Source organism: Paramormyrops kingsleyae, chromosome 8, assembly GCF_048594095.1.
Source record: "Paramormyrops kingsleyae isolate MSU_618 chromosome 8, PKINGS_0.4, whole genome shotgun sequence".
In the NCBI taxonomy this organism is placed as follows: domain Eukaryota; kingdom Metazoa; phylum Chordata; class Actinopteri; order Osteoglossiformes; family Mormyridae; genus Paramormyrops; species Paramormyrops kingsleyae.
In genome coordinates, this window is record NC_132804.1 from 22,891,222 (window position 1) to 22,918,772 (window position 27,551).

At 43.9% G+C, this 27,551-nt stretch overlaps 2 protein-coding genes across 7 annotated transcripts in view; both read left to right on the plus strand.

The window, feature by feature from the left end:
* Window positions 1-126: 126 nt before the first annotated feature.
* On the plus strand, window positions 127-10,514 carry rdh5 (retinol dehydrogenase 5 (11-cis/9-cis)). Of its 6 annotated transcripts, none has more exons than XM_023795359.2 (6): window positions 127-1,790; window positions 1,996-2,107; window positions 5,719-6,066; window positions 6,741-6,999; window positions 7,564-7,727; window positions 9,516-10,514. In XM_023795359.2, exons 3-6 carry the CDS (start codon window positions 5,742-5,744, stop codon window positions 9,734-9,736), a joined length of 969 nt encoding a protein of 322 aa, XP_023651127.1. In that variant the 5' UTR covers window positions 127-1,790; window positions 1,996-2,107; window positions 5,719-5,741; the 3' UTR covers window positions 9,737-10,514. The 6 variants fall into 6 exon arrangements, with proteins under 6 accessions (XP_023651127.1, XP_023651130.1, XP_023651126.1 ...); XM_023795362.2 differs by having other exon boundaries at window positions 5,730-6,066; XM_023795360.1 differs by lacking the exon at window positions 127-1,790 and adding an exon at window positions 1,808-1,826.
* Window positions 10,515-13,201: 2,687 nt separating this feature from the next.
* gls2b (glutaminase 2b (liver, mitochondrial)) overlaps window positions 13,202-27,551 on the plus strand; it is a 15,788-nt gene continuing 1,438 nt past the window's right edge. Inside the window, exons 1-17 of the mRNA XM_023795439.2 lie at window positions 13,202-13,595; window positions 14,355-14,454; window positions 17,255-17,376; window positions 19,453-19,582; window positions 19,685-19,764; window positions 20,052-20,215; window positions 20,611-20,669; window positions 22,399-22,431; window positions 22,689-22,747; window positions 22,919-22,985; window positions 23,130-23,180; window positions 23,474-23,650; window positions 25,077-25,208; window positions 25,855-25,947; window positions 27,083-27,144; window positions 27,220-27,296; window positions 27,406-27,469. Coding sequence (XP_023651207.1) covers window positions 13,405-13,595; window positions 14,355-14,454; window positions 17,255-17,376; window positions 19,453-19,582; window positions 19,685-19,764; window positions 20,052-20,215; window positions 20,611-20,669; window positions 22,399-22,431; window positions 22,689-22,747; window positions 22,919-22,985; window positions 23,130-23,180; window positions 23,474-23,650; window positions 25,077-25,208; window positions 25,855-25,947; window positions 27,083-27,144; window positions 27,220-27,296; window positions 27,406-27,469 — 1,661 coding nt within the window. The 5' untranslated portion in view covers window positions 13,202-13,404. The remainder of the gene's footprint in view (window positions 13,596-14,354; window positions 14,455-17,254; window positions 17,377-19,452; window positions 19,583-19,684; window positions 19,765-20,051; window positions 20,216-20,610; window positions 20,670-22,398; window positions 22,432-22,688; window positions 22,748-22,918; window positions 22,986-23,129; window positions 23,181-23,473; window positions 23,651-25,076; window positions 25,209-25,854; window positions 25,948-27,082; window positions 27,145-27,219; window positions 27,297-27,405; window positions 27,470-27,551) is intronic.

Sequence of the window (27,551 nt, forward strand, 5' to 3'; positions counted from 1 at the left end):
CAATATACAGATTTTTAAAATAGCAGAATATAGTTTTATTTTCTTAAAGTTCTCAAATTTCTCAAATTTTGTACATTAAACTTTCATATTCTCCCTGGGGGGTAATAATTATGCTATAGCACATTTCTTGGACATAGCTCCAAAAATATTAAAATGAAAATAATGTATATGTTACAAAAATAAGTAATGGAAGGGCCCATCTCAATAGACGTAGTGGTACAATCCCCACCTTTTAAAAAATAAATAATAAACATAATAAATAAATAAAACACTATACAAAACGTTCTTAGAACAAATTGCTGAAAGTTATTTATTGAATCTATCACTCACTTGGAACAACTTTAAACAATGTTCATCTAGTCAGACACAATTTGAAGATCATGAGTCACCATTTTTGGAAATTTCCGAAAACATTTTCATTCAACAAGGTACATTTTGTACCGTCAGCACCGTCAGTTTGTACCGGGGGTTGGGTGATGGATTACAACGGGCAATTGGAGCCTATTCAGGAAGCATAAAGCAGTGGACACCCAGTCTATTAATGTTTCAGAAATCATATGTATGTATTATTTACTTGCTTAACTTCTTGCAGCGATTCCGCGGAGGTAAACCGAGAATCATTAGCACTATAAAGCCCAATTAAAACCAACACTTCTTGACATTATCATGTTCCATGAATTTCTATCAAGTTACGATATATATTTTAAGGAGTAATTCAAATATCCATTCCATAACAGTTGGATTTATTTAATAACAGGTCAACTGCTAGCTCAAGCACCAGAATTTATTATCACGTGATGTAAGTTGCTATGGGTGCTCAATGCTGCGTACGGTTTACAAGTGTGTTTTGCAAACATGATGTAATACTTAATTACATAAAGGATCATTCGACCAGCAGCTACAAATGCCATGCCGTCGTGCTGGGGCTATAAAACTGTTCTGATATCGTTGCTCTCCTGGAAAATCCCTATCCGGGTTGTACGTAACCATGGAAAATAGACAGGACGTGAGATTTCGAGTTTTGGGTTTGCTCTAGTTTATTTTTATGTTTTTACCTGTAAGACAAAGAGCTTTTGGAAAATACGGAGGAGATTCTGGGTACTTTTTTGTATCGTGCTTTACTGCCTTCATAGGCCTGTAGTAACGAGACCTGATTCCCCTTCTGTCTTATGTCTAGCAGTGTTAGGTTCTGATCCACGTTGCCATTTTAACATTGAAGCCCACAATCGTAATCCAACTATCTTACTTGGTTTTGTCGAAAAACAAAGAAATATCACGATAAATGTTTATTGTGCATGTTTAATTTCATTAAAGTTAAAATTCCCTACTCACAGCTAATTAAAGTCTAACGTAGATTGCTGCCAACCATATACTTTATACTATGCATTGAAACTTTTAAAAGAAGGCTGTGCCTGTGAGTATTTTATAAGGCCATTTCAGGACCAGGTTGCCTGCAGGCACACTGAAGGATGAGGAGCAGTCGTGTCACGGCTGGATGGCTTTCTGTCTGTAGCTGTTCGCCTGTGCACTTTGATTATGCATGTCTGCATGGTACGTCTGGATTTACCCAAGACTAATGAACGCACAAAAAATACGACGTTCAGAAGGCAGCCATCCCACCTCTCCCGGAAGTTCCGGGAGTCTCCCGCAAATTGACAGCTGCTCCCTAGGCTGACACCCGCAAATGTTGCGCAATGTACCGGAAATCTGTCCTTCCCATTTTCAGCGGTGCTAAGAAGTTTTTACTGCTGCAACCTCGCCCCAAATTTTACCACCGCCCTCTAGCCCCGGTCAGCAAATCCCCCCCCGTCGATAATATGTATACGGTATTGCCGTAATATCTGGAAAACTGAAATGATTCTAAATTAACGAATACATACATTTCATTTTGGACTCTGTACGCGCCTCACCCCCTTGTTTTGGTTATCAAACTACCCTTTTACGCACGCAGGCGCAGACATTGCGGATTATAAATAACAGATTTGTCTTACATAGCTATAGGCGGTCAGACAGTGAGGCTGCCGAAACAAATCTAGAGTCGGGGGGATCCTGAAGAAAGGGAAGATCAAGGTGGATTTCATCTGAAACAGTGAACAAAAAGAAAAAGGTATGTTTTTAAATTAATTGTCAAGGTTTAGATGAGAGTGTGCTGTTTAGTTGCCATGAGCAGGACTATTGTTTTCAAATTCTCCTAGTTTTTATTTTTTTTTATTCAGTTTTTGTGTTTTCAATTTCAGTTTAGATGCATGTAGTTTTAGTTTTGTTTTTTTCGTTTAGATTTTATTTACCTTCAGTTTTAGTTTTCAGTCTTGCGGTGACAGGTCTAAGGTAGGTAGGACATATCAGTGTGACAAACATTCAGATACAGAGTTGCCAATTCACGCATGTGGCATCACCTTTCAGATTGACGCTCAAACGAGAAATATTACGACAAAACTGTATTATTCTATCATAAACCTAAAATTATCTGCATCAAAAGCCTTTGGGTAGTTTGCAAACCCTACAGATTATTTACAGGGTAATAAAGCTGTTAGTTACATTTAAATGCGTGTGCAGACGAGTAGTCTAATTGAAATTTTCACGCCAGCCAGCTGACCGAAGTTGGCAGCCCTGCAAACACCAGTTAGCAAGGCGGTATGTTTTTAACCTAGACAACAACATATTTTTTGATAAATAGTGGTATTCGAAGGCTTCATGTACAAAACAGTTGTTTAAAACGGGTGTATGTGTGTACGTGACAAAAGTACATATACAGAGAAGAGATGCGCATCTTCAGGAATCCCTGTTATTCTCAGTCCGGATGAGAGTAATCCACACACAGAGAAACTATCGTGTACTGTCACGACCTCTGTACGTCTCCCTTACTAAAACAAACAAAAAAAAAACAGCGACATGTAGTGCCGATCTTGTCTCATTCCTCAAAAACGGGAGAAATTAACCAGTAATGTTGCGCTGCTTTTATTTTCCCATAGTCGATTCGTCAGTTTATCTGGTTCCACATATATGTCTGCAAAGACCAACAAAAATTACTAGTTCCAAATCATTCACTTATATTTTCGTTTTTTGCTTTCATGATATGCATATGTGTATAGGTTAAATTGCTAACATGTTAAAGAAAATTTATATCCCTTTATCTATGCGATTTGTTACCGGAAACTGCTTAATAGCACAAAGAATGGCGAAGAATTTCAGAAGAATAGTTTCCGTTGGTTTTGGGGGAAACTGAAATTCGTTCAGGTCCATCCGAGAAACCATAATCAATCCCTAGCACTCATCGGAAGAGATGCTGATTACTTTACTACCTTACTAACTTTTTGGACATTTCCTTGATTACTGCAGGTTACTCACGTCTTCAGCAACGCGCCTTATTTATTCCATCTTATGGGCGATCGCTATAAAAATCCTGAGTACCGAGGAGCTGCTCAATGCTGCCCCCTCTCTTCTCGACTCGAACTCACGGCTGTTTCGCTATATTGATGACAGGCATTTCACAACTGACTTCACTTTCCAAAAAACAATCTTATGCTTCTTATTCACGTTTTAGAAGTTGCCAATGGGTACAAATAGAGCATACAATATAAAATAATGGTATCGTTACATTTGCAAGTATGTTAACATGCACTGCATAATCAATTTCTTTTAGAAGTCTAACCCTGTGATTGACTGTAAACATCCGTAAAAATTAGCAGAGGTCAGTCCCTGTGAAAATGGAGATAACTCTCTTATGTTACATTTAGGAGACACTTTTACCCAAAGCATCATGCAGACACCCCCCTCTCCCCATGACTACAGCAGTTGGTTAATCAATAGCCCAGTGTTGATAAGATTATTCTGTCCGCCATGAAATTGAACCTGCAACCTTCAGGCGATGGGAACAGTCCCCTTTCCTGCTGTGCTGTGCAAAATTGAGGTCAGTGGGGGCTGACGAATGTTTTCAGGTAATTAGAGGACAGTCTTTGTGTATCTGTATTGTTTGCAGGTATTGACAAGTACTGAAGCCTTAGAACTTGTTTGCCATTAATTTTCATTTGTGTTTTTCCTCTCAGGCTGCTTGTGTTTATTTTTTATTTTCATGTCTTGCGGGTATAGAACATGGCTGGGTGGATGTATTGCGAGTGTGTGAGGGGCAGAGCCCTGCACTCGATTGCATGCTTATAATCTTAGATGCTAGTATTAGGTTTTGGGCCCCAAGAAGCTTACGGCTTTAGAACTAAGGCTTTTGAATTTTCCTGGAAATAATGAGCCTCTGTATCCCTTCATCTTAGCCCCAGGGTCCTGTTGTGTTTCATAAGAGACTAATTCTAGCATATCTCATGGGCTTTCTTTAACATTTGTCACCATCGGACCACTGCTGCTGTCACCTTGCGTATTATGAGGACATTGATTAAGACATTGTATCTAGATGTCTAATTTTATTGGATATTAGAAAGAATGTTTTAAGTGATTAGGGAACACGAGTGGATTTTCCCAAGAGAATCAAAAGACAAAAGCAATATTGCAATTAACTTCTGCTCAGGAATATCTTCAGACAGTGGCATTCTCAGAATTGTTGTTGATGAATAACGAAGATTTGCCAGCAGCATCATGGCTCGAATTAAACCTGATTAAGAAAAGCATCATGAACCAAAATAAGAGCTGTGAATGTTATACAGTATTAAAAGGCAGAGTAGAAGCCAGGAGATGAAGGGAAGGGGCTGGGGGGGTAGGGCGGGGTTTTTACACAAGACAAAAGTAAATGGTCCAAGGGCAAGCAGAGAAACTCATGCTACCGCATGACAAAAGGTCATGGAAAATAACACAAAGACCCCAAAATGAGAGCAAAATGTGCCTCAAACCATTAAAGAAAACAATATTAAATGTCAGTAATATTGCCAGTAAGTAATGCTAGGCAGTGATGTTTTGTAATAGCAGTGTTCCTGCAGCAGACAAACTGCTGTCTGTTGAGAATCCTCACAGATAATCATTCGTATCTTGCAACAGTCTCCAATGTTTAAAACCTACTTATAATACCTGCTAACTAAAAAATTCAGTGGAAGTTTGGGTGTTTCTCTCGTTCATTCTAGGTCAGCTTGATATATCTATCTTATCCTGGTCACAGTTGGAGTCTATCCTAGACAGCAGCGCATCCTAGATTTACCCCAGTACAGCACGCTGAACACCCCCAATAAGCACTTTACGAAAGCAGTTCACGTAATCACATGTTTTCAGACTGTCTGTCCAAAGGAAACTCACCCAACACAGAGAGGACATGCATCCTTGCACACAGATAATGGATGCCATTCAAACTGCCAAAAATGGTGATGTGAAGTGACAGTGATACACGCAGAGCTTTCACTATGCTGCCCAGTGTCAAAGACGCACAGCATATTCACTGAACCGAGGGCTCCATCGTGTGGTCATGTCTGGTATTGTGGCCTCATCCTGGGTACACCACTATATAGAACAAAAGTACATATACAAAATTGTGGCTAATTGTCTTAGCAGAGCTCATGAAACGCATTTCGAATATGTAGCTGACCCATTTAATTAAAGTCTGAAGTACAATATTACATAAAAAAAACAAAAACTACTCCAGGGGCAGCGGGAAAAAATGGCTGACCTCATGCTCTGATCCGTATCTGTCTGTCTGTCTGTGTTATGGACCCATCCCAGGCAGACAGAGATACAGGGTTTATTCTGTCTTAGCCACACTGTATATATATGTTCACACATAATGAGTCGGGAAACAGCATACAGACAGCATGGAGGACGCCTGGACGTTTGGGCTGGCAGCTGTCCTGGTCGCCTGGGTGCTGCTCTGGCTGTGGAGGGACCGCCTGCTGATCTCGGACGTGGAGCAGAGGCACGTCTTCGTCACGGGCTGCGACTCGGGCTTCGGGAACCTGCTGTGCAAGAGGCTGGAGCGCCGTGGTTTCCGCGTGCTGGCCGGCTGCCTGACGGAGGCGGGGGCCAGCGAGCTACGCCACGCCACCGGGCCCAACCTCAGGACCTGCCTGCTGGACGTGACGGACAGCGAGTCGGTGCGGCGCGCGGCGGAGTGGGCCAAGGAGGAGGTCGGGGACAAAGGTGAGAGGGCAGCACAGTTATGACTAATGGGGCCGATTAATCCGGGCAGAATGACTCGGACCAGTTCCCTGCTCATGGCTCCTACAGCAGGGGTCCTACTAGGACTTGAACCACTAACATTTTACTCAATGTCCTTCACTTCTGTCTCTGGCAGTACATTTATATCAACAAGAGATAAGAACAAAATAATACAAGATAGCATGAAATACTATAAATGCCTGATTGCTACTGTGGATATTTAAAATGATATAACATAGGATTTTATCTACTGATGACTAAATAAATCTAAGGACCAAACTTCCACTACACCACTAGGAACGTACCCCATCTCCAGAATTTGTGAAGAAATGCTTTCTGTATATACTGTGTATTATAGTGTATTTTATAACCATCCACCTCAGCTAGGGGCTGGTTAATGCATAGGCAATACTAGGCTATGGTCTAGGGTCCCTGCAAAATCAGTACCCCATCTTGGGGAAAAAAATGAATGATTAAACTTATTAAATCTGGCAGATCAACCCAGTAGACAAGATAATCTGCCCCAGCCCCCCTTTGATTTCTTCCTCGCTGTGATTGCCTACAAACGATATCCCATAGTTTGTAATGCAGAAATACCCTGATTGACCCCACAAGCTTCTGGTGAGTGGGACTCAACCGCAGGCTTGGTCTCGCAGGGCTGTGGGGCCTGGTTAACAACGCGGGCCGCTCCGTTCCCATGGGCCCCACAGAGTGGATGCAGGTGGAGGACTTCCAAAGCACACTGCGAGTCAACATGATGGGTGTCATCGAGGTGACGCTGGCCTTTCTGCCGCTGGTGAAGCGTGCCCGCGGCCGCCTGGTCAACGTGGCCTCCGTTCTGGGCAGGGTAGGGGCCAATGGCGGCGGATACTGCATGTCCAAGTTCGGGGTGGAGTGCTTCTCCGATTGCCTCAGGTTATTTACATCCCCATTCAAGACATTATTCATCATAAAGTCTGTGTTTGTTTGTCTGTTTCTTACCTGTTTCTGTGTTTGTTTGTTTTCCTGAGGGTGGCTTCCAGGCTAAATTTCCCCAGAAAACCTGACCTTGCAGATACATCCTCATAAGGGCAATTTCTTATTTTGAAACAACACAAAGATTTAATTTGCAGTCACCTCTTACATGTTTTCACTTGCATGCTCTTAGGCTCAGTTAAAGTGAATTTCAGTGTCTGTTATGGTCCAGTCCGGTTTAAGAGTGACAGGTTAACAAGCTTGGCTGCACATGTGTGTCTGATATTCATACTTAAAATTAAAAGGAGATGAATTTCAACTTTTACTGTGTTGACCTTTTGTGTTCATCTGTTGAACAGTAATGTTATATTATTGATATAGCCACAAGGCAGGCTTCGGACTGTTTTCTTGAAGATGTTTATGCTTGAAAGAGATCTTCAGTTTGAATTACCTACTAATATAGATGAAATTAAATACCAGTGGTAGATAGGTCAGTTTGGAAACTCCAGATCTTCCTTTTCGCAGGCGGGACATTCACTACTTTGGTGTCAAGGTGTGTATCATTGAGCCGGGGTTCTTCAAGACGGCCATAACCAGCCTGGAGCCTCTGGAACGGGAACTGCACCGCCTGTGGGGCCAGCTGAGCGCCGAGGTGCGCGAGAGCTACGGGGATAAGTACTTCGACGATTGTGAGTCTGCTTCAGGGTCCGTTTCCCTTCGACGGAGCTTCTCCCTCAAACTCAGGATGGAGAATTAGTTTGATAGCAGTTGCATTTGCTGAATTAATTGCAGCTTTTTGTTTTATTTAAAGATACTTTTTAGTCTGTTCATCCATCATCCATGACTACTTTTCCAGAGCAGGGTCATGTTTTGGCTGATTCCTGTCCCTGAAAGCACAGGCCATGAGGCAGGGGACATATTAGGAAGGATACAGGACTTTCTATCAGTCCATATTAGCTAGTGTAATTTTCTCTGCTGTGATAAGCTGTGATAAGCATCTTCATCCATTGGCTAATCCCACACAATGTGTCAAGAAGTGCTGCTGGGTCTCCTTTCTCTTTGCAGCCCTCTCTGGGTGCACACTCATTCCCACTTACTGCGATTGGGCAGTATTCTGAGTGACAGGCTACCTAACCAATGACCAGGCCAAGTACAACCAAGCGTACGATAATCAGCAGTTCTACTCATTTTAGGTATAAATACTTGCTTTTGTACTGCCAGTGCAGGCTGCAATGCGTTTTCATGTAGCATGGTGGCAGTATATCCTACTTCAAGTCAATAAAATATATTTATCTGTCTATACCAGTTACAGTGTACTGTCTGTATAATCATAGTTAACACATTCTTACATACAGTCACACACTGTGAGTAGTTCTAGAGACAGAAATTCACATAACCATATGTCTTTGGATTACAGGAAGTAAACTCATCAGACCCTGTGGATAACCTGTGAATTCCATATACAGAATGACTCGGTCTGTGGGCAAGAATCAGGTCCACAACCCTGGGGGGGGGGTGAGGCTATAATGTTCATCACCATGCTACCCACCTATGCCACTATGCTTCCAGGAGTACTTAAGGTTAAGTGCCTTTCTCACGCTACAGGAGCGGCACCTCTTGAGGTTCGAACTAATGACCTAAAGTCATGGTATTGTAACCTGAAGGTTGCTGGGTCCAGTCCCAGGAGGATCCCTTGCTGTAGTTCCCTTAAGCAAAGCACTTCGCCTGAATTCATCCACTAAAAATATCCAGCTGCATAAATGGGCATGTAGCCATTTTGGATAAAAAAATGTTAAAAATAACAAAATAATGATATTTTTTGAAAAATGCAAAACTGTAATGCAGCGGAACCTGTTTTATTTCATTCTACAGTATCTGCGATCATCAAGTTCACAGTGACCCCATACTGTAAGTGGTCTTAGCCTATAATTCCAGGCTAACACACTTGTGTAGTTCAGCTACAGTACATAGGGCCACCAGCTTTAGGTAGTTACCGCCAGCTGGGGTTTAGTCCCAGAGGCAGAGCTGGGTCGGGATCCCCCGGGGTGACCCAGCCTACCTGCCTGCCTGCTCCATGTTCAGGGGCACTTTAATGCACAGGCTTACCTGAGCTGAAACCAAGGGGCTTCTGCTGAAAAGGGTGTGTGTGTGTGTGTGTGTGTCTGCGTGTTCTCCTTGTCTTGAACTGGTTTTTGCTGAATGCTCCTGTCTCTCCTCCCGTAGCCCAAATGGATGCATTAGGCTAATCGGTGTCTCTAAATTGCCCACAGCTTGTAACTGTGCGTGTGCCCTATTATGACTGGAATCCCACCCAGGGTGTCCCTTTGCCTCATGCCCTGTGCTCTCCGGGATAAAGCTCCAGGCCACCCCCTGACCAGGATAAGCGATGAGAAGATGGATAGATGTACTCTTCTCTAACCATACTTTCTGCTTTTCCCACATCTTGCCACCTGGCCCTGAAACGAACACACCTCTAGACATCAAGCTCCAGCGGCTGATCATGAACAATTTGTGTGACCCGGACCTGAGCAAGGTGACGAACTGCATGGAACATGCCCTGATGGCACGCTACCCCCGCACCCGCTACAGCGCCGGCTGGGACGCCAAGCTGGTCTGGATCCCGCTGTCCTACACCCCCACCTTTGTCCTTGACTCCGTGCTCAAAATGATGATGCCCCGTCCCGCTCACAGTGTTTAAGGACGCAAATTAAATCTGGGCACACACCAAGCTGACAGCAAAAAAAGAAATGGCGCCGGCCAAAACAGACATAGGATCGGCTCCTTTCAATTGTGGAAATTTTCACTGGAACACACTATCATGACTAAGGGTGACGGCTGACATACAGCCCAATCAGAGAGCTCAGTTTCACCACCTAGCTTTGCCTTTCAACGTGCTGAATCAGCCAAAACGGCGCCAACGCATTCAACTACGCGACACACTCCGCCGCAACAGGGAGTCACTGACTCTCACTGAAAGCTCACCAGCTTTCGAGGGCCAAAAATCGGCTTGGTGTGTTCCATGATTAACCAGAGACATATAGCGATTGTGAAACTGCATTGAATACAGTTCTGTAACATTACAAAGACCCATGAGTAAAATCCACATTATTATTACTGTTGCATATTTCTGAATTGCAATGGTGTCATATAGATGTCAAAATGCTTCACTGTGCCATCTGTGTAGTGAAAAAATATTCTTTCCAGCCCTGCTCTCCATTGAGCACATGCACACACACACACGGACATAAACAGCCAAAGCCATTTGTGGGTACGTTCTATGCCTTTAAAACCCAAGCCTTGTTTCCAATGAAACTCATCGTTTGTTGAGTACAAATCCATTAATACCAGGCCTTGCTTGTAAGAACATATCGGAACCCCTCCTCAAATTCTAGAAATGTCACATTTCCATTATAATATCATTGTTTGATCATAATCAGTGTTTACTTTCTTAAAATAAAGTTTTGTGTGTCCATCCATTCTGTGTTTAGAGGAGTTAAAGCAAATGGGTATTCTACAAGGTCTTGTATCTCAGACACTGAAGTAATAAAAAACGATGTTTGCAAATCAGAAGTTAACCACTAATAGCGCTAATCAGCATGGGAATGGAAAAAAAGTTAGTTTGCTTTTACTTGTGCATAGTGGTGCCATACACTGGGTCATGAGTTAAAGAAATCTCAGAGGACTTGAGAGAGAGTGGACAGAAGGACTCGCCTTGTGGACAGTGGTGTCTTAATGGTTAGGGATGTGCACTTGTAATTGAATGATTGCTGGTTCAAATCCCCAACCAGCAAGGCACCCCTGGGGTACCCTGAGCAAGGTACCACCCCCAAGCACTGCTCCCCGGGTGCTGAATTAGCTGCCCCCTGCTATGTAACATATGGGTTAAATGGACACATTTTGTTGTTGTGTATCATCACTAAATTCTAATCTGCTTGGCATTTTCCGATTCCTCTGTCCACCTAAAGACCAGTACCTTACAAATTTTGAAAATCTATGACTAATATCAGTAAGAAAAATACTACAGGGTAAAGCCGTCTAAAGGAACCACAGGACTACATCTGAGAGCCTCCAGACCTACCTTGGTGCTTCTGGTATCCATGTTGTTGCCTTACTACCACACAAGCTGTGTGGAGATTGCATTCATGGGAGGTTAGCCAGCACAAAAGATTTGCTCGCAAAAATCTAAATTACTCCTCCATTCCCTTGAAGGATATTTTTTGCAGAAATACTCTCTGAATAGGTGAAAATTTAGTTTCTTTTTGGCCAAAAGAAACAATGTACAATCTTATCCCAAATATCAGGGGTAAGAGCATTTTGATTCGAGGCTGATCTTCAGCCTGTCAACCTGGAAGACTCACCAATGCTGAAAGAGCCGTGACCAACATACTGATAGGCGGAGCAGGAGGCCCTCATGGGAACAGCAGCATGCTGATAATTCTAAACATTCCAGAAGGTCCAACAAAAAAATGAAGAGTACGAAATTCAGTGTTTTTTGATAATGAGTTGAAAATTCAGACCATCCAACAGAAAGGTTTGATAAATTTATATGAAGCATAATCCAGATATAGGGTTTGCAAGCAGTTGTGCTTAAGAGTTCCTGTAGCTCCCTCAGTAGAGTATTATGCCGATAATGTACAGTAACACAACCTAATAAGAGTGATAACTTTGAATCCCAGTGGGCATATATATATATACAGTATATATCCTCCTAACTCTGTTGCTTTGGGTAGAAGTATCAGATCAGTTTTTTATTGCTAAAATTACATTACTGCATGTGATTCTTCTATGTATAACAAGTATCTGTATAGTATGTATACTGTGACACGATGGTCCATGTGGAATCTGCACCAGCAGGGGGTGACCAGTGCCACGTGGGTCTATGCTAACATTGATTTCTTCACATTTGACCACTACAATGAGCAACTGGTTGCAGCTGGCGGCCATTAATTGCCCCAACAAGGAGGCAGGACTGTTTTCCCCACCATTGGGGAGAAGTGGAGGAGGAAAAAAAAGGGTAAACCAACTATTGGGGTCCTTTGTGCCCCGGTGAACAGTCTGCATGAAGGAGAACTGCCCCGGAGGAATTGCTGCCCGCTGAAACTTTCTGAGAAGCTTCTTGCCTTGGATTTCGTGCTGCACTCGTTTTGTGTCATCTCCTATGTTTGGTTAGTGAATGCATTAGGGGGGTGATTGAATGTCTCTGTGCTTTTATATAGGTGAGTTAGTCATCATTGCTTGTCACTTAGGTTTGGCACTAGGTCACACTGAAGTCACAAATACAAGAAGTAGTGTGTGTTTGTGCTTGTGCTTAATCGTTTAACTGCACTTTTTGTGACCTGCTATCCAAGACATACATAGGTTGTTATATGTTATACAAGCAAATAGGCTAATTTGCTTTGTCTCAATCTCAGTATTTGGTAAAATTTGTAAATCACGACAGGTGTGACGTGTACCCACTCCTTCTGAATGGGCTGAGTTACATCACTGAAGGACTCTGCAGAAAGGGTTGATTGAAGGGTAAATTGGATCAACCAGTATTTGATGAGTGACCTGTAATAAGTCCTGTATGTGAAATACTGTCAGTTTCCTTATATTGTAATGTGCAGCACATAGAACATAAATCAATAAACATTAAAAGACCAGACACCAAAAAGTGATACAGCAATAGCTGTCACAAGAGTTTTAAAATATATAATCCATACATGTTGACACATAAGCCAGAGAGAGAAAAATAGCACATCTTAATAGACTTAGGCTACTTAGAAAAAAATTAATAGTCAAACTATTATCTGCGTCTACTGTTGTTCTAAGCTTAAACAGGGCATGACAAGTAGACCTATATAATTGTTCACTTCCAAGTAAACCGGAAGTACGGTTTGTGAAATGGTCTGCTTTTGCTCTCCTTCATAAGTTACTTTTTTAACGCGGTAGTTAATGAGCATCAAATACAATTCCCGAAAGCATACATGAACCATTTATATATTTGGCAAATTCATGCGAACGTCAACGGAACTTCGCAGAAGTACTTTGATCATGTGTGATATTTTAGGCAAACAACCTATGGCTGAAATTTCAGCAAATACTTGTCAATGAATGATCTATGTTAGCTTGGTTTGTTTTTCTCATTGGTTGCTTTATTAGCTTGCTGCCACTTCCACGTGAGCGCAGCACTTAGCGACCTCTGCCGCGTGCTTGGGACAGTCGCGCAGTCCTGGCAGTACGGAGCCGCGGCAGGACGCAGCTGGAATTAAGATACTTAAACTGTGTTTTCGCGATTGCATTTGGATTTATCCAGGCAGCTGAACCATACTGTACATTTATTTTAAGTTTATTTATTAGTAGCTGCTTATTCTGAACCAAAAAAATATGTATTCTTTGAAATCCATTCGTGTTACTAACTTGGGGGTTTTAGAGTTGCTGGTAAAAGATGCGTCAAGAAAAGTTTTGCATCGGTTTGAAAACAGAATTTTAGGGAGCCGATTGTATTGTTCGGCACCTCAGAATAATTTAACTAAGGAACAAGTTGGTTTGGACCGGGACCAGACGCATTGCCACGAGTAAGTGTTTTCTGGAAACTTCTAAGTTGTTTGTGTTAAATAATCCATATAGCGGCAAGTTAATTCCAAACCCCAGAGGGAAATCAATAATACATTTGCTCAACTTATCATGACAGAGACACATGAATTGCGATAAACTTAGATTATGGATTTAAGCATATAGGATATGGCATGAAAATCCAATAAACTATATTTCAGCGAAATTTCACATAAATGCCATATAGTTTGATATTGAAAGAAGTTCGTATGGAAGGGATCAAACGTTTTTATATTAATCTTTCTCTAGCAGTTTTCTGAGTAAGGAGCCATATATATTCTGACATCTTGTGCAATTTTCCACTTAAAAATTCTTCTTCTATTGCAATTTGCAAATCAAACAAACTTTAAATGGAGCTTTGAAGGCACGCGCTGATTAACAACTCGATACGATGAATAATTTTGCATATTTTAGCAAACGATCTTTGATGAACGCTTTAAAGTTTTCAGCTTTTCGATAAATCACAAACGATACTATCTTTAAAGGCTTTATGTCGGAATATCAATGCGCTTATCATCTACTTCTGTTGCTGAGTGGTGTATTTTTGATTTCCTTAAATTGTATTCCCCAAAGCGAACCTTTTCCGCCATGTGTCTAGGTTTAAACAGGAACCTGCGGTGTATCCACTGTAACTGTGAAACACTGTTGTTTTTGTGATCCGTGATCAGCGTGTCTCATGGGAAGTTTGTGCCATATTGTACTTTATTTATGTCACCTGGCAGGAGTGTAGCCAGATCGGGTCTCAGCCGCAAATTGGATGACATGCTGTTCTACACAATCAGCGAGGGAGAGGAGAGGATGCCAATTTCCCGCTTCATCTCTGTGAGTTTGGACGAAAACTGATGCATTCTTTTCACATACAGACAAAATGGTATGTTAATATCAAGGGCCTAATAAAGAGTTGGGCAACCCATTTCCAGCTTCATTCCTTCTTGGAATGCTGTCGTACAGGTTCTGAAGAGTGCGTAAGGGAATATTGGACCTTTCTTCAGAAAGTGATGCCGTCCATTCATTGAGGGACGAGGGAAGACTGAAATCTATTCTGTGCTTCCATGAAGGTTAAACAGTGTTTAGATCTGGTGATTGGGGAGGCCGTGGAAGGTGTTTGCCATTATCCAAATGCTCTGGAAATTATTGTAGAATTTATTTAGCAGTATGTGGATGCCTTATCATTTTGGAATAGGGGAACATTATGAGAGAACAGGGTATGCTGATAGATATAGGGATATAGTTATGGAGGAGTTCAGTAGGATGTTTAGTGTCCAAAATGGAAACGGCATAATTCTGTTGTGTTGTATGCATATTAACAATATTGTATAGACTATTAGAAAAATGAAACAAAATTAAGAGGTCATGTGTCATTCGTTTAGTCAAAGATTAGAAGAAATGAGTGGAATATATGTTACCATGACCTTTCTGGATAAACACATGAACAGTAAGGTGTCATAGCCATAATGTCATATGTCATAGCCGTAATGATTTTGAAATTTAGGTCTATGTGTTGTAACAGCCTTTGCTCTTCAGATGCCCCGCCTGTTTTATTGTTGCTCCTCCCATGCCTCCCCCCTGAAAATAATCTGAACCCACCCCTGCCTTTCGCACAAGTGTTTTCCAAATGACAGCCCTGTCAGAGATCCCTGCTCTGAGTAGCTCATTGCATGTGCTTTTTGTGGAGACAGGGTCACAGACATGGTGATTTGGTTCTCAGGTCATTTTTGAGATCATGGCTATCATTTTGAGTGTCTGTCTATCCTGATGGTGAGCTTTGACATTTTCACCATTATTCCTCTCCACTAACACAGTTTGTCCATGCTCGGTGTATACTGTCATGATTTTTGAGACACATTAGATAATTTTGCTCTCTTGGCATTAGTAATTCAGGCCCTGACTCTGTGGCTTCCATGTAACCTCATATTGCTTATAAAACTCAGATAACAAAGTGTGAGTTATCAGACCTCATTTACAGCTCACACCTACTTGTGTGTCTCACCAGTGTAGCAGCATTTTCAGCTATAATCCAGCTACATCAGAGTACTTTTTCATGTGGCCTTTCTGTTATTTTCTCCACCCCTTGTACATGCTCATGTGCCGACCAAAATGATGGACGCAATTTTAGTTTCCCAGCGTGTTAATTCGCCAGCCTTGCCGTATCACGATGCAAGGCCCTCTCGAGCCGTTCAGTCCCAACATTGTCAGCAGTGTTAATCACCCGTGCCTTATTAAGCACGTGAAACACAAAACGGCCTGACCATGTGACCTTCAGCCTCTTGGGAAGATTGGGTTCAGTGGTTGTGAAACTGTCCATGTCCACTGACAGCTTTTATTGGGGCATATCAAAGAACCATGTACATAAAAGTCCATCGCCATCCATCGCCGACCTTTCGCAGCGTGTGTTGGCCGGCTGGTGGGAGAAGGCTTCACCGGCCACCTCGGTGCCCCCCACCCTATCAATTTGCCAGCCGGCCTCAGTTCTATTAAAAGACACCACGTGCCATGACATCTGTTTAGGTGGTGGCCCCGCCCTGCACGGTATCTCCGTGTGCCTCCGTGTGCCTGGGCCTCTTGATTCATGGTTGTTACTGAGGTATGGGGACGGCAGATTTTTGGCTGCGGGCAACAACGTTTTTAATGGTCTGTCTATTATTAAATTACAGAGAATGAAATTGAACCATTTGCAGTTTAAGGCATACAAAAACAGAAATAACTATTTAAACGTGATCATAAATACATGGCATGTCGAATATAGATGAGCTGGAGATTGTAATAGAGTTTATCCGAAACGGTGGTACGTCACATGTCCACCATCGTGTGCCCAATTCCACACGGCTGGCCTGTTGTTTTGCTCCAGCTCATCACTGTGAGCTGTCACAGGTTTGAGGCATTTTTCAAATTATAGTCAAGATTTGGGATGGTCTGTAGTGGGAGTGGCCATCTTGGTTGCCCTATAGAGGGAGGGTCGGCCCCTCCCTAGGGCTACCGGAACGGTTTTTCTTAAAGAGACACCATCCTTTGCCCTTTTTCTAAACCCTTTCCCAAGACCTTTTGGAGAAGTATGTTTGATAGAGTTTTTTCATTTACTGGTTGCATATATTGAGACTGTTTCCCTGAAAATAAAATCCCAGAGCATATTAACAATATTTGTAAAACTTAAACATTTGATTACAGAAATGTCCTGTAATCATCCATGAAATCTTACGTATGATCAGTGAGATCAGTGATATCTTCTGGATATATTCATACCACGTGGGCTTTAAGCTTGTGATCAGCATTTCATTCTTGGCACTCATAAGGTTTGTATGCAATGCGCACAATTTGAGTAACTTGTCTTGGATTTTTATTGGGTAGTGTATCTTATTCTGGCATGAGTATGAGACTTCAGAAGAGTAGGTATAGGACAAAATAGGGTGGAGCAGTAACATAAATACAGAAATATAGGAATGAACAGCAGTAAACATCAAATCTGACAATGCTGGTACTCAAGCTTTGCTTGTACATTTGGTAAACTATCTGTTTTTAGACCCAAGAGGATATGTTCATGTACATGAAACAGACAAAGTAGCAGACCAAGCTGGTAGTGGAGGAGCGTACCTTCTTCATCGCTTCTGACCTCATCGTTTTTTAGGCACTGAAGAGCCACGGCCTGCTGACCTCCGACCCCCGTCTGCGGGACTGCATGAAGAACCTCCGGAATGCCGTGCAGGAGTCCATCGGTGATGTCATGATGGACCGGAAGCTCTTCCAGAAGTGAGAACCGTTCTTAAGAGATTGCATGTCGTTCCCAGGTTCTCAGAGGGAAGGAGGGGCTATTTCTAGCACGACATTTAGGAAGCCCTCCCCGAGTAAAGGGTCAGAGTCGAGCCCTGTTTTAGCGGGTTCGGAGCGTGGAGACGGAGCCGGTGGTCCGAAGGTGCCTGACAGCGGAAGGCTCTGGGTGGATTGATAGCCGACAGCTGGTGTGGTTTTGACGGGAACCCACATGAGGCCTGAGTGGACTGAAGAGAAAGCTGTTGGCCCAAACAGCACTGCAGCTGTACCACACTACTGTGGTTCTGTATCTGTTATTTCAGGCAATAATTCAGAAAACCACATATTTTTGGACTGTGGGAGTAAACTGGAGGAAGTACGGAGAGAACATGCACACACTGAATCATGGTCAGTAATCAAACCCCTTAACCCTGGCAGTGGAAGGCTGTTGTGCTGCTTTGAGAAAGTAGGAAATTGACCATACACTGTCAGTCACTGCCTGCTGTAACCAATAATGGAACCAGCAGGAACTGGGTTAAACCGTGATTGGCAGAGGACAGAAATCTCACCCACTCTGGCCTCCTTTGTAAATGTCACCCTGGAGAGCAGCCTAGATCTTTTCTGATGACAGTTTTTAATAATATGTACCCAACACTGGCCAGGGCAGCAGCATGATATTTCATCAGCGAGTCACGCGACTCCCTCCAGGTCAAGTCATGCCATCCTTATACCAGCACAGGGGACAAGAAATTCCCCCAGGAGCACGGTGTGAACTGCAGACAGCAAATGACAAGGGGGGGGACCTAAGCCTGTATATACATCAAGCCAAGTCACACTTCATTGTCATTTCAAAGTATGTAGACATATAAAACAAAATAGTGTTTGTCTGAGACTTTAAAAACGGATTTACACATATGGAAACTCGAAACACACAAGACAATAATGAATAAATAAACAGATATGCTATACATGTACTAACAGTGCAGCTTTTGACTCAAGCTGTGCAGTCAGTTTGAGCTGTATACAACAGTGGATAAAAAAAAAACAGTAGTGCCCGATTATGTAAACAATGGTAATAATGGTAAATTATTGAAGCAGCATGGAACAGTAGAATTAAAAACAACAGTGTCAGCAGAGTGACAACAAATAAACAGAGAGTTAAGTGATTTGTGCCAGCTGACTGTCCACAGGTGTCATCATGCTGGCAGTGAACAAAAGTAGAGGATGTAAGGAGATATGGGTCCATGGAACATCTAGTCATATTTAAATGGCATGTTTACAATGTGAGAAGGTCTCAGCAAGGACTGTGTCATCCCGAATGGACACTCTGGAATCAGTGGTTCACGGGTGGTCACTGCCAGATAGCTCGGAGAATTTTGATGCAGCAGCGGCCATCCAAACCGGTGCATACTAGTTGGAACGAGGTTGAAACTGCCATTAGCGGGGCCACATGTTGTCAGTAGCATTGCACCCAGTGAGATGTTGGATGGGTAGAACTTGCAACCAGGTGTATTGAGTGGTTTTATTGTTTAAGCTTGTTTTGCTGAAGCTGCACTTTTTTGTATGGCCACTACTTAATCAATATGCTACTTCTAATGTATAGCCCATGTCACATACTGTGTAGCTGTGAAGCAGGTGGCAGGTGTCTGGCCAGGAGTATTGTGTTGATTATGCCCACCTGTTCCTCATGTCGTTGGCACTATAGATGTTTGATGTTTTTTTCATCCCTTGTCCTCAGTGTGCCCGCCTAGATTCTGGCACTCGTTCTCTTCAGCGTGACTGAGATTGTTGTCCTTGACGCCCACCTCTGCATCTGCTTTTGGTTTCTTTTTTTTTTTTGTTTCATACCAAAATATCTTATTTTGTTTTCCACGCTTTCACGTTAATCCCCATTCCGACCCAATACTGTAACCCTGGGGACCCCAGGTAAACTTCCCATCTCGCGACTCTGTCCTTTTCCGACCTATCGTCACATCACAAGGATCCGTTCGCCTCCCTGCCCCGAGCGATTCCTATAGCTGCATGCCGTATAAATAACGTGTAAATTATGTATAAATAACGGTGCCTTTGCCCCAGGTGTGTTGGTGGAAATATTGTCCTCCTGACTCAAGCCTTCCGGAAGAAATTCATCATCCCTGATTTTGAGGCCTTTGTTTCCAACATCAATAAAATCTACCACAAAGTCCAGAGGCAGGAGGAAGGGCAGGTGGGTATTTCTGCGAGCTCCACCTCACGCCTGCCCGTTGCCGTGATGTTTCCGTCCTTGGTCCCTTTGACAGTTTCATCCCATGTGATACTTTGTATGCAGGTAGCGGACTACATCCCCCACCTGGCCAAGTTTAGCCCTGACCTCTGGGGTGTGTCCCTGTGCACAGTGGACGGGCAGAGGTGAGTCATCTGCTGCCCATTTCTCCCTTTATCTTGCCATTGATTGGTTCTATCGTTTTGGTTTATATTTTAGCTGCTTTGCCACTATTTACTGGTTTCCTCACAGTTTGTCTTTCGAGGTTCTCTTCTGTAGGGGACAACAACAGGTCCGGAACTTTAACCACCATGACACCTGTTGCACTGTGTGTTTTGTTGATATTTCCATGTTCATAGATAGTTCTTAACTACAGCAGTCAGTCATGTTAATTTTCTAAATTATCCCCCCACCGCCCACAATGGCATGGCAGGCACTCGGTGGGTGACACCAGGACCCCGTTCTGCCTGCAGTCGTGCGTGAAGCCTCTGGAGTATGCCATTGTCGTGCACGAGGCCGGCACGGAGCAGGTGCACCACTACGTGGGCAAGGAACCCAGTGGTCTTAAGTTCAATAAGCTGTCCCTAGACGAGGAAGGTGAGCGATGCCGTCGCCGTATATCCCAGAATTCTCAGCACTGGTGTCTCGTTAGTAGCTTGGCGAACCCTTCAAGTGCTTGATGGGAAGGTCAACAATAATGGTGTTTGTTCACGTGACTAAAGCTCAACTAAACTGATGAGAGACACGGGTGATGCACATTTCCTGAAACCAAGACTGTTTACTACACTATCTGGTTAATTCTTGCATCTGCCCATAAATGATTGACTACTCCAGTAACACTGCTGCCACTGCCATTTGCAGCTGTCCCACTTATTTGATCTTGTTGCCTGCTGACCCACTTCTCGTGTTTGGTTTGGTATCTTATTGATTTCTTTTTCCCACGTCGAGCTTGGTCCCCTGTCTGTTTTGATAAGCTGTTGCCAATCCCACAGAGAAACCCCACAACCCCATGGTCAACGCTGGCGCCATAGTCATCAACTCCCTTATTAAGGTAAAAGCTCATCCCATGGGGCTCCCCCCCGGCTCTGATTGGCCGAATGCGTTTGTGAGTGCCTCGTACGGGCGCTCAGTTAGGTGTCCTCCTGTCCCCTGCTGTCGTGGTTGTGTAATTTCTGGAATTCAGGGTGCAAGCGATGATACAACCCTTAAGCTAGCAAACAGGAGAGGCACCAGCTGTGAAGTAAACATTTCGTATATATCTCCTCATCCATCTTATCCAGTATAAGGTTGTGGTGAGCTTGGATCTCCTCATCCATCTTATCCAGTATAAGGTTGTGGTGAGCTTGGATCTCCTCATCCATCTTATCCAGTATAAGGTTGTGGTGAGCTTGGATCTCCTCATCCATCTTATCCAGTATAAGGTTGTGGTGAGCTTGGATCTCCTCATCCATCTTATCCAGTATAAGGTTGTGGTGAGCTTGGATCTCCTCATCCATCTTATCCAGTATAAGGTTGTGGTGAGCTTGGAGCTTGTCCCATCAAGCTCAGGGTACAGGACTCTTTGGACATCATGCGTACAAATAAGATTTTAAGTAGTGCCCCTGGGTAACATGCAGGCTAAACGACGCTTCTGTTTTTGTTTCCATTGTTATCTGAGTTTTTCATTAATAAACCACCCAGGCGTTGAGTTGCACATAGTTAGTACTTTGACATTCTGGTTTTGGCTGGCTGGTGTTGACTCACACAGACGCGCACATACACACACAGACACACGGAACTATACACTTTCTTATGAGACACTCCACTGTTCAAGGTTTATGGGTCTGCTGACTGGCTTCCGAAGGTCATCCTCCTCTACGGACGAGCCTCTTTCGCTCTCGGACTAGCTGCTTTTCCTCCATCCCTTTTTCCCCCATTTTTCTGTCCTTTCCCAATCTGCCTTGGCAGCTGAACAAGGCTCGTCTCTCCTCATGCCGCATGCTCCCCTGAGACAGAGAGAACAGCAGGGGGTTATGGGTGGGCGTCGCCTTGGCCCAGCCAATCACAGGCGTCCTTCCAGAGGGTGTGTGTCTGAGGGCCACTTCAGCCAATTATAGCAGAGGAGTCTCAGAGTGGATGTATGTACGGTGTGTTGATAGCGTATCTCAAAAGGGAAAATGTGGTAAGCAGAGAGTGGGGGGCACGTAGTTGGGGGGTGTTACATAATGGGGAAAAAATCTGATGGAAATACAATATATCAAACAGCTCGATGACCAGCCCGACCCTCAAGTTTAAATAGAGATGCACCACAAAAGGGGAAATTCTGCTTTATATAAGAGGGGGGGCACGTAGAGGCAGGTGTTACTCACAGCCTGGGAGGCGTACTCCATATCCCTTCACGTAGATATCAGCCCCCCTCATTACAAACAATCCTTAATGTCTTCTTGTGAGGATAACCTTGCCTGTCTGGTTTCAGTCTCGAGTAGACTATAAATTGTTAGGAGTTTACAACTTGGCTGCAACTTGGAGCCTGGCGCTGAAACTGTGTCTGGGCATTAGCGGGTTTTCCCGCTAATGCTCACATTAGCAGATGGCCGGTTTGGTCGCAGCAGGCTGGACCTTCTCCCACCTGCACTGCGATGTGATTGGACATTGCCCCCCTGTGGCAGCTTGGAGCACTGCATGACTTTGTGTAGACTTTGTTGCCATGGCGCTTTCCTTTGCTGAAAAGGGTATTTACATGAGACCACCTTCCATGTTTTGGTGCTAATTAATTTTTTCCTCCTCCCATTTTCTTTAAGCCTGGTGCAAACAAGGCAGCCAAGTTTGACTACGTGAGTATCAAGCTTCTTTAGTCGGCATTTTTGCTCTTCTTGCAAACTCTACCCTATTTTTGTATAGCAGCATGACCATGGATCCTCCCCCAACCCCCCCCCCCCCCCATCACGATGACCCTGTGATTAGTGTTCGCTCACACGTCTCATCATCTTTTATCTTAAGCCCCACGATTAAGCCTCAGTGTTGCGTGTCACGTGACCACGTCCCTTTAACAGATGGATGAGTCATTAAGATGCGGGTCTCTGTCTCCCAGGTGATGGATTTCATCAATAAGATGGCAGGACGGGAGTATGTAGGATTCAGCAATGCCACGTGAGTTATCCCACGGCTGCAAAATCGCACACTGATAGAGGGCCGTCCAGTGTCAGAATTATGGGAAAATTATCATGACATAAAGCAATTTCAGGCTGAGGTCGCGTGGGTCGTGTGGGAATCGGCCATGATTATGATAACGACTGGTAATGAGGTGATATCGATCTGCAGCTTCCAGTCAGAGAAGGAGACGGGAGACAGGAATTATGCCATTGGATACTACCTCAAGGAGAAAAAGGTGGGCCGCTGTTTTGGCTCCGGGAGAGGCGGGGGGGGGGGGGGGGGGATGTGCACTGGGACAGGACTGTGATGTTAGTGAGACGACACTCTCTCTCATTCCCCTGCTCCATCTTTACTCTTTTGTGTTTTTCCATCTCTCCAGTGCTTTCCAGTTGGTGCCGACATGATCGACGCTCTGGACTTTTACTTCCAGGTGAATGAAGAAACCTAACGGTTAATGCCGGAGTAACGGCATGGTGTGGCTCGTCTGGTGTCCCATGCCGCGCGAGTCTGAGGCTGTTTGAGGTCGGCTGCCTCTTGACCTTCGTGTCAGAGCCTCTAGTTAGTTAGTGCTCTGTTTTCAAAGTTCTCCCATCGAAGCCAAGGCCCGTCTGGTCGTTCCAGTCGGTCGCCCAAAGTATCGTGTGGGGATCAGACTGACGTGTCAGCTCGCCTTCCTTCCGGTGTCATGTTCAGACTTTTTTCTGTCCCCTCCCCCCTCCCCAGCTGTGCTCCATCGAGGTGACCTGCGAGTCAGGCAGCGTGATGGCCGCCACGCTGGCTAACGGGGGCATCTGCCCCATCACGGGCGAACGGGTGCTGAGCACCGAGGCGGTGCGCAACACGCTGAGCCTCATGCACTCCTGCGGCATGTACGACTTCTCGGGCCACTTCGCCTTCCACGTGAGTGGCTGGAGCAGGGCACATACAGCCAATCAGGACGTGATCACTTAGGGTGACGCCCATCTTTTCACTTCTTCATCCACTGGCTTTTGATATTGTTCAGTGTTAATCACAATTTCTGTTCATGATACAATTATTATGGTAATTCCTCAGTTTCGTATCTCTGTTATTTTAATTGGTTGGTTAATTAGTTTAATTTTAGATTTAAAAACCTATCCATAATGCAGGGGATGGGGGGCATATAGTGCCAGACTGGACAGCGAACAGGGACATGGGGGGGGGAACATGTGACCCGGGGATGCGAGGGAGGAATGGAGGTGTGGAGGGAGGGATTTAGGTGAAAATAAAACAGACATTTGAAGGATTCTGCAGAAAACAAAACCCAATCTTGTATTAAGTTTTGGGAATAAGTGTTGGGGGAACTGAATTAGGCTGCTAATCACCTGACTGCTTAGTCCCAGGGTGTCTATAGCCTTATAAGGTGCTATGTAGAAACTAGGGTACAACAGACCATAGTTAATCTGTGATGCGTATGGATCACCCCCCACGGTTTGGCTCACATTTGAACCTTCGTTTACTTGCAAAGTTGGACCAAAATAGTGTGAAATACCATCGTCCTGCTGCTGTTTCTTTAGTAATAATTTCCTAAATCTCAATGCTGTGCAAGTCCTTAGAGGACATGGAGGCTTGAAATTCACTTCCCACAACAGGGGAGAATTTCCCACTTATGTGTAGCACATGGGGGGGGGGTTAATTTTTTTTTATTTTAAATTTTCGGTGGGAATGTCATAAGAAAAATGTGCGGATTCAGTTGCATTAGCCGATGGCATTTTTAGTGGAATCATCTTTCTCTTGTTTCCCGAGATAACAATTTTTGTTATTTTGTTATCTGAAGAAAATAACTTGCTATCTCAAGAAAATAACTTGTGATCTCCTGAAAAAAAATTAGACATAAACAATTAGACATAAGATAGAAAAAGGTAAAGATTGGTGTCCTCTGTGGACAGAGGATTCAGAGCTGCAGTGAAAATGTAAGGAACAAAGTAATCCTGTGTTCCCCTGAACAGGGGAGTTTCTCGATTGAACTGTTCTTTAAGTTTTCTGATCCAAAAAATGATCTGATCCCTGACTCAAAAACTGTGATACGTAGCAAACCGTGACTTATGTGATTCATTGCACCCCCATCAGAAACTAAATCTAAAAATCCATATAAACAAAGAGGGAGCCTGTAGACGCACCATTGTACATGGAGGGACGTTTAAGGTCATGGTGTTGGCTGAATCAGGACCTTCAAGAATCAAGCACTGCCTTGGTATATCTGCAGTGTCTATACAATGTTTGGGTTATTTACTGCAAAAAAAAAAGAAGACAAAGACAAAATAACAGTGTCGCCATTGTCTCCCCACTCTGTCGCCGTGTCCCACAGGTGGGATTGCCTGCCAAGTCAGGTGTGTCGGGTGCAGTGCTGCTGGTGGTGCCCAATATCATGGGAGTCATGTGTTGGTCACCCCCTCTGGACAAGTTTGGGAACAGCGTCCGTGGAATCCACTTCTGCCATGTAAGCTGGGACTTCAATGCACTTTGTATAGTATCTCTAGGGTTGATTATTCAAAATATCCTGACTCTGGAGATGATACCGTGACACTGGGGGTCATATTCTGGCCCCTTGAGGCCACATTTTGCCCTGGGGGGCACATCCTGACCCATAGAGACCACATCTTGACCCCTAGAGACCACAATCTAACCCTGTAGGTCACATCTTGATGCAGGCTTCCTGAAAAGGCCCCTATAGACCATTTAAACAAAACCCATTCAGTGTACAATCCTAAGGAATCCAGGAGATCTAACATCTGTTCTAGACAGTGATGAACTTAAAGGCAAACGTGAAAGAAGGTTGTCTCGGAGTCTGCTTCTCTGAGAACCTGAGTAGACTGCCTCATGGGTTGTGAAGTACTCAAGTAAGAATTCAAGTAAACAAGAATAAAAAAACACTGATTCTCTAAATGACTTAACAGCAAACAGTGTACAGGGTCCCACCGATGCATATTACATTACGAGTGTTTAAGAGGCCATGCATATTTCATGCCCATTGTTTAATACTTTAATACTCAGCAGGAAGGAAATTATTACATTTGTTTGCTTATCATGAGGAATGTAACAGCCCAGGCTGATCTGACACTGACTGCTTACTCCCCGTCTGTCAGGAGCTGGTGTCCGTGTTTAACTTTCACCACTACGACAACCTGAGACACTTCATCAAGAAGTTAGACCCACGTAGACAGGCGGGGGATGACTGGGTGAGTGGGTGAGATTATAATTATTAGATTATAATTATAAATGAGCATGGATGTCATTCTGGAATATGTCAACACCTTTGTCATCTTCTCAGCCAAATATCAATGCTGTGTGTGTGTGGATTGGGTTTGTATTACATTGTGGGGACCAAAAGTGTCACGTCAGGATTTTCACTGACATCCTGTGGGTGGTCTATGCTGGGGTATTTGTGATGAGGTGTGTGTGATTTGGGAGTCTTTGTGTGCTCTAAGACAGGATATGAGGAGACCAGGGTGGGGTTCACATTGGGGGTTGGGACCTTGGGTTGTCCAGGGCAGTGTGTGGGTGTGCGTGGTGGCACAATGTCCCGGGGGGGCTGTGTCGCCATCTTGCATAACTCACCTGCAGATCACCTTGGAATCTGGCCTCGGTGGTGTGTGTGCAAAGCCCTCCATGCATGTGCACACATGGGAGGGGTGGCTTAGCGGTCAAGGACGCAGGAGCTGGCTGCCTTTCAAATGAGGCTCTCTTGAGGCACCATTGACCCGGCAGCAAAGGGCTCGTGGGAGTTTTAATTACACAAAAATGTTCTGAGGGCAGAACAAAAAATAATTGGTTCAGAGAGATAACCAATCAGATTGTAGAGGAGGTGGGTCCAAGCAAGTTAGGGAGTTGGGTCCAAGACATGAGATTGATATGGTCCTCTAGTTGCTTGGATCCACCTCATGTAAATCTCACATGAGCCGGCAAAGGAAACATTCAACAAGATCCTGCTCAAGGTCCAGTTGAACTTCAGCAGATGTACATTTATGTTTCTGACCAGTGACAATGTACCTCTGCTTTCTGCCTTATATTGTCTGCAGTGGGACTCCAGGCCCCTAACCTGGACACACGTTTGGAAAATGAATGGATGAATTACATTGAGGCAAAAGAGAGTGAAATTCATATGATTGGATTGGTCTAACATTAAGTGTACACAGATGTTTGAGTATTCAAGCAGAAAGAAGCTGTCTACTGATTTGTTACCAGCATAACTAACGGACGGGCAGCTAAAGCGCCACACCTGTTTAAAAATTCATTCAAGATGAATTCAGCACTTTAAAGGGTAAAGTGTCACTTCAAGTAGTTTGACCGCAAATGTTTCCTTTGACCAAACAGAACAAGTCCGTGGTCAACCTGATGTTTGCGGTGCACAGTGGCGATGTGTCTGCGCTGAGGAGGTACGGTATAAATCCCTCTTATTCGTGTGTTTCTTTGAACTAAGGTTGGCATGGTTGACAGAATCCTCTGTGCAGGTTCGCACTGTCATCAATGAACATGGAGCTTCAAGATTACGACTCTCGCACGCCTCTCCATGTGGCAGCTGCTCAAGGTGAGTTCCTGGGCACTTGGTGATGAATATGTATAAACTTTGCCCCCTAGTGGCAGAGTGATTATCTTGCCACTCAAGCTCAGCTGAACCTTCTCGTTGATGTATTCAGGTCACGTGGAAGTTGTGCTGTTTTTGACAGAGGTGTGCAAAGTCAACCCTTTTGTGAAGGATAGGTAAGAACCCTTTATCACCCTTTGCTTTTCTCTCACTCTTTTTTCCATTCCGTCCATCAGTGAGCTCCTCTCTGTCCGTCAT

Excerpts from the sequence above, each read along its gene's own strand:
- rdh5 (XM_023795359.2), top strand. The coding sequence starts at position 5,742 with ATGGAGGACGCCTGGACGTTTGGGCTGGCAGCTGTCCTGGTCGCCTGG. Across the intron at positions 7,000-7,563 it reads TGCTTCTCCGATTGCCTCAG|GCGGGACATTCACTACTTTG; the intron begins GTTATTTACATC and ends TCCTTTTCGCAG. Across the intron at positions 7,728-9,515 it reads GGATAAGTACTTCGACGATT|ACATCAAGCTCCAGCGGCTG; the intron begins GTGAGTCTGCTT and ends ACACACCTCTAG.